Below are 7206 nucleotides of genomic sequence, written 5' to 3'. Positions count from 1 at the left end.
CTCATGCTGGATCAGGTGTAACGCTATGAAGTAGTAGTCCTCATGAATATGCAAATCACCTGAGGTGAACACTACAGGTAACTCTGTGCCCTGAGAGCATCACCCAATAACCACATCCCTCCTCTAGAGAAGCCCCTGAGAGCACAGCTCCTCATCATGGAGTGGACTTGGAGGATCCTAATTTTGGTGGTCGTAGCTGCAGGTAGGATAATTCTCAGTCCCCAGGACTAAGGTGACTAGGTCCAGTCAAAGGGGGTTTTATCCACTCCCGTGTCCTCTCCACAGGTGCCCAGTCCCAGGTGCAGCTGGTGCAGTCTGGGGATGAGATGAAGAAGGCTGGGGCATCAGTGAAAGCCTCCTGCAAGACTTGTGGATACACCTTCACCAGTTACTCTATGCACTAGGTGCGCCAGGCCCATGCACAAGGGCTTGAGTGGATGGGAAGGATGTGCCCTAGTGATGGCAGCACAAGCTACGCAGAGAAGTTCCAGGGCAGAGTCACCATGACCAGGGGCACATCCATCAGCACAGCCTACATGAAGCTGAGCAGCCTGAGATCTGAAGACACGGCCATGTATTACTGTGGGAGAGACACAGTGTGAAAACTCATATCCTGAGAGTGTCAGTAACCCTGAGGGAGGAAGCAGCTGTCCCAGTTTTCAGGATATGACAGGATTTATGGGGTTTAATGTTGTTTAGAAAATAGGTTATATAATTGAGGAAAAGAAGAAATAGAAAGATATATGCATTCTAATTATATAGGAAATATTCTTTTCAAATCTCACCCTATAAGCAAAATTAACAGAGTGGGAAAAGCAGCAATCAATCAAGCTGAAACAAACATTCCCATGGAGGATTTGTGGGGGCAGACGTTTTAAAATTGAATGGGTAAATCATTTAGGGCAAGATTGCCTGATCAAATACTAAGACTAAATGTAATTTCTGAGAAATTGCCTATCTTTTTATATTAAATTTATTATAAAGCAGTTTTAGGGTTACAGCAGATGTAAAAAGTGGAAACAGAGAGCTCCCATGCACCCCTGCCCAACACATACACAGCCCTCCCCATGATCAGCTCCCTGAAACAGAGTCATAACTGCGTTATCATGGATGAACCTACATGGACACACTAGGTCTTTCCTTTCCTGGTGGTCCCCCCGTATAACAAGCATAAATTATTGTGAAGCACCACAGGTTCTTCAAGTGGGTTACTGGGAATGATGCCAGTTAGAGGGGAAGTGGGTGGGGCCATTCCTTTTTGCACTCTTTCTTCAGGAATCCATAAAATGCACATTGACTTAGAGCTCATCTGACTCCTGGTTTTCTATGCCCCTTCCCAGAGGGTAAGTTCTCCAAGCGTGGGAGGAAGGTCCATTTCACTAAAAGGCCAGAAGCTTCTGGTGAATTCCATAATGCACAACCTTTTTTGAGAAGTGGAGACTTTGGACATGAGGGATTTCATGTATGATGCCCTGGAGTTGGATTAAATACAGCGTAAGCTCTTGGGGGTATTTCTGGAGGAGGCCCTTTCTGCAGGAAATTAGAATACATGCAGGGGATCCAGGCAGGAAGAATCACTTCCTTTGACATCGTTTGGCACCTGAAGGAAGCCCTCTCGGGGTTGGGCACTGGTCCCACTTGCTGGCTGCACTTTAGCCAGAGGCCTGCGCCTGATCATTCTTGCAGTGGGAGAGCCTTACTGGGGTCACAGGTTATAAAAATGCCTGTCACTCTCCAGCTGAGCAAGTCCATATGCGTGCTTGTCAGTGTCAACCCCATGATGAGTGCACTCTGGAAGGTGACAATCCGCACACAAACCTCCTCCCACTAGTTACCCACTACTATACACTACTTTAAAAATTAATACTTATAATTATATAATAACATAATATATATTATATAACTATATAATAATGATTATGATGATGACATTTGGCTGTTGCAATTTCTTTAGGATCTCTGCATCTCTCTTCACTAGACATGTAAGTCTTCAGTTTCTTGTCCCTGTGACACATTGCCCAGTGTTTGAAGTAAAAGTTGTGCGGAGTACCTGAGTATGTCCTCAGAGAAGATCTCAGCAATGGTTGATTGTTCTACAGGGACTTTTCCAGGAGACCTGTCCCAGGGAGTCATGAGTTTCCTCTGGAAATACTAGCCCCTGCAGGAGTTGAGACGGAAGCAGGAGAATCAAGAGCAGGTAACAACATTGTCAGCAGGAGGCTCCAGATGCTTTCCAGACACAGTGAACCTTCACCCACTTGCCACACTGCACAGGGAGTGTGCAGGGGCACAATGAGGTGCCTGTCCGTGGGATGTTGGGGGACAAAGTGAAAACCTGAGCTCAGCATCCAGGAAAGTATGAACTCCAGCCCTGATAATGTGTAGCCTGTGTTTTCTTTCCTTCTACGTGAACACTTTGCCTTATTGTTAAGAACAGAGGATTCTAGCTCTTAGTGCATGGATTGCAGACAGCTATGACTTTCCTCTGGGCCAGGCTCCTCTTAATGTCCTTCTTGGACTTATTTGTTGATGAAGGTTGGTTCCATTAAATACCAAAACAGGGTTCATATTAAAGAAAAATGAAAGAGTGACAGGTAGATTAAACCCGAGCATCCAGTTCCAGTGATTCTTTGACCCTGCCTTCCCAAAAATCTCCGATATTAACAATGACAATGCCCTCCATGGTTAGATTATATTATAAACTAGATTGAGCTAGAGTGTTTGGTGTATTAAGTCACTATTTTTTTTAGCTTCCCTGTTAGTTTTTTGTTTGTGTGTTACCATTTACTTTAAAATTCTATTAATCAGTTCTCTAGTAGGTAGAAATTCATCTGAGAGTTTCTTCTCTTGTTGTCCACTTTGATAAGATTTCCAGAAGACATAAGAACCCTTTTTGTTTGCAAAAATATTCCAAAGTTTTACACCATCTAGGAACATATATACTTAATTCTAATTTTTAATTTATTTAAAAGCTCTAATAAGTGCACTGTTTTCTGCCTTTTGAGTTAATTTCACAACACATAGGAGAATATATCCTAAATGAAAGTTTGTGCTAATAATACAAATTATTGGTAAATAACCTCTATTTTAATTATTGAGGTATTATCCATTAACATATAATCTTAAATCGATGTTCTCAATGGGACTCTTACCTAAAGAATATACAAAATATTTTCCTGATCTTGACATAAAATAGATGTGAACACATTCTTAGTATTCAGCCATGTCTCCTGTCTATCACATTATGAACCACATGCTAACTTTGATTTACTTGGGACTTGTTCTAATTTCAAACTAGTTATTTTTTTATCTTCATGCAGCTGGATTATTATGTGTGGCTATTTTACCAGAGAGTGATAAGATACAATACTAACAATTTTCACTGCAGGCATGTCTAGGCAAGCCCCCTGTGCACAATGACCTTGGTGGGTTGGACATTCTATGGGGACTCTCCCCTGTCTGCCTAGGAGAGTTATCTGCCTCCTCCCTCTATCATTTTCCTCTTTGAATAAGTGCATCTAACTGCCGTTAGAATACAGACAAAGACCAACCTTAACTGCTTCCAGCTGACAGGGGATGCTGTCTCAGGAAGATCTCCCTTGGAGGCCTGTCTAAGGGACCCAGTAAAAGGGAGCCATTATCCCAGGCTTCACTTGGATGACCATTTGGAGTTGATGCCTGAAGGTGAGAAGAGACAAACCGGGTTATTAGAAGACATGTATCAAAACCAAACAAGGTGGTAAGGACAGTTTGAAAAAAAATTCCAAGGCTGCTGACACACCCAGATAACTGGTGGCTGTAGTTATGCCTGCTAAGATTTGGGTGCATGGGGCTTGGCTTTTGTTAGCTCCCTTGGACTTGTTTTCCCAAACAAAGAAACCTCTGGTTTAGGGGGACCCTATTTATTCCAGTCACCTGGCATGATTTGCAGGATAATTGCTCAGAATTAAAATATTCATCCAGATTTTTATATAGCCCATGCCTGTGTTTCTTCTGAGCTGCAGCCAGAGATCATTGGTTAGTTCACAGCGATAAGCAGAGTTACTCTAAAATGGAGGCAAATACTTAAAACAATTGAAGAGACTGTAATTTAAAGACAAATGTATGATATGTTCTGAAACATAATTTTTATCTCTCCAGTTCTGATTTTTGTCAGAAACTAATCATTATAGGACTGAGTGATTTGCAAAATAAACTTTAGTCTTGTGGTTGGTCTGATCATTTGCATAAAGTGGAGCAATAATAATTAATAATAATTCTGTAGGAAAAGCCTGCAAGCACCAGGAGCTTCACAGTCTAACAGTATGAGCACATGCATCCTCCAGCAACTCACTGAATATTTTCAAGTCAGCTGGTTCTTAGCTTAAATAACATCCAGTTGGTATCTGTCCCAGGAACACTAATATATGGTTCTCTCTGCAGGCCCCTCTCGCCACAGATTTAAGGTTTTTTTTTCCTCTGTAATATCAACTCAGATATGTTGAAGGTTTTTCCCATATTTGTGGTTTTTCAGGTTTGTTGTTAATAAGGTCAGAATAAGATCATAGTTTACTCATTTTTTTACATTCCCATGCTGAGTAGCTACTTTTCTCTATAAAATCCATTAGCTGAGAGAAAAAATAACATTTTCCTAATGGTGAACAATTAAATAGTTTGACATATATTTGTGTACCAGTATATAATGCAGCTTCGAATCAAGGTGTGCCTCAATCATAAAAAACATGGCTAAATTCTCAAAGAATTGTGCTGAGTGAAAGAAGCTAAGGAATTAAGAGTAAATTTTATATAATTCATTGTAGAAATATTAGAAGATGCCACTACCATAAATTAAAATGAAGAAGACTTAATTTTTTCTGAGAAAATGGTGTTGGGAATGATGGGGATGTGATTTAAGTTTCAGAGGAATAAGAAAAAAGATTTAGGGATTAATTTAATTATTCAAAAGTTGATTGAAGTGCCGAGTGAATGGCTGCAAACATAGCTCTACATTTTTCAAATCATTCCCTATAAATTTGAAGTAATTATTTATTTATTATACTTGAATAAAGCAATAACAAAGAAATAAATGAATATTTTTGCTAAAATGGAGCAATAAAAAGACTGATATTGACAGAAGAAATATGACTGACTTCTGAAAACACACACATGAACCATGGTTCACGCTGCATATTTAGGTGAATTACAGAAAGTTGTCATAACAGACGGGGAATCCTGCAGACTTCACTAGGCATGGTCCACGCTGCCCTGGAGTTATCTCAGGGGAGCTGCCTCCTCCGGTGATTAGAGCACAAGTCCAGGTAATAGGACTAATTTTTTTAGATGTGTAAACTTAGACGCGCTGCACAGCTGCTGTATTCTCTATGTAAATTATCTTCTGTAAAATACAACATTAAAAGCTGCATTAAATATATTGTGTAAATATGTAAAAATAAAATCAGATTATGAGAGCTAAATGTTAATCAAGGCACAATCACATAATATAAAATTATATTTTCCTGAATGATGGAATTACTACCACTCTCCCCCAGGAGACTTTATCTGCACTGGGCCCGGCCTCTCCTCAGATGTCCCACCCCAGAGCTTGCTATATAGTGGGGGACATGCAAATAGGGCCCTCCCTCTGCTGATGAAAACCAGCCCAGCCCTGACCCTGCAGCTCTGGGAGAGGAGCCCCAGAACTGGGATTCCGAGGAGTTTCCATTCGGTGATCAGCACTGAACACAGAGGACTCGCCATGGAGTTTGGGCTGAGCTGGGTTTTCCTTGTTGCTATTTTAAAAGGTGATTCATGGAGAACTAGAGATATTGAGTGTGAGTCAACATGAGTGAGAGAAACATTGGTTATGTGTGGCAGTTTCTAACCAGTGTCTCTGTGTTTGCAGGTGTCCAGTGTGAGGTGCAGCTGGTGGAGTCTGGAGGAGGCTTGGTCCAGCCTGGGGGGTCCCTGAGACTCTCCTGTGCAGCCTCTGGATTCACCTTCAGTAGCTACCACATGAGCTGGGTCCGCCAGGCTCCAGGGAAGGGGCTGGAGTGGGTCTCAGTTATTTATAGTGGTGGTAGCACATACTACGCAGACTCCGTGAAGGGCAGATTCACCATCTCCAGAGACAATTCCAAGAACACGCTGTATCTGCAAATGAACAGCCTGAGAGCTGAGGACACGGCTGTGTATTACTGTGCCAGAGACACAGTGAGGGGAGGTCATTGTGCGCCCAGACACAAACCTCCCTGTAGGAACGCTGTGGGGGAAATCAGCGGCAGGGGGCGCTCAGGAGCCACTGATCAGAGTCAGCCCCGGAGGCAGGTGCAGATGGAGGCTGATCTCCTGTTAGGACGTGGGACTTCATCTTCTTCCAACAGTTTCTCTAATGAACCTCTCTAATTTTAGAATTCTGCAGTTCCTAATGTCATCTCTACATATTTTCAAAAGATCATTTTAACATGAGGACATAACCTCTCATGCACCAAATGCACATTGATGCTTACAAAGATGAAAAGTTCTCAACCATTGTCACCAGGATCACAGTCCTGAGGAAGCTCATGGGTGCCTGATGATCTCCTCCATTCAGGCCCAGGACAGAAACCTCAGAGGGATTCCTGAACCAGAACGGCAGGGATTCTGATCACAGCCAATAGAGAGGCTGGGCCAGGGTCAGTGTCCTGTAGAAGCTCACAGGGTTCAAGTCTGACCCTTCTCCTGACCCTAAAGCCAATCAGCATCAGCACTGACCTGGTGCTCCTTTTGCTCCCAATGCATGTTCTTTCTTTGGAGTGTTTGTTCTCCCTTTTTTATTTGCTTTTCTTTCTTCCTGAAAAAGAAACACATGGTGTCTGTGGTCTACACTCCAGGGCTCAAGGCATTTTCTTAGAACTCAGGCAAGGCTCAGGCTTGGCTACTCCAGCCAAGTGGGAGAGGCTGATGGGATTTCCTTCTCTCCCCATATTCTCAGGACCCTCCTCTGTGTTGTGTGTAGACTCATCTGGGAATGCAATTGTCTGTTAATAGTGAAGGGGATAAACTCATTTGATCAAAATGGGATGTGGATGTGGAATTAACCCTGTTCTATGCACAGTGTCAGAGTCATCTTCTTCAGAAGTAGTGTTAGAAAGAGCTTGTGAAATTTATCGGCATCAAAATGGATCCCCTTGTGTTAAAACCCTAATGAATGAAGCTGGGGAATGCCATGAAGGAGGGTTCTAACACATA

The 7206-nt window shown here is 42.3% G+C and overlaps 1 gene segment (V, D, J or C); it reads left to right on the top strand.

Annotated features, from left to right (window-relative positions):
• Positions 1-5619: 5619 nt before the first annotated feature.
• On the top strand, positions 5620-6396 carry LOC101058709 (immunoglobulin heavy variable 3-66-like). The segment is given in 2 exon segments: positions 5620-5780; positions 5882-6396. Coding segments are annotated over 2 exon segments (654 nt in total).
• Positions 6397-7206: the final 810 nt, after the last annotated feature.

Source organism: Pan troglodytes, chromosome 15 (genome assembly GCF_028858775.2).
Source record: "Pan troglodytes isolate AG18354 chromosome 15, NHGRI_mPanTro3-v2.0_pri, whole genome shotgun sequence".
NCBI classification, from domain to species: Eukaryota; Metazoa; Chordata; class Mammalia; order Primates; family Hominidae; genus Pan; species Pan troglodytes.
Note: the sequence above shows the minus strand (reverse complement) of the source record. Positions and strands in the feature narration are given on the sequence as shown.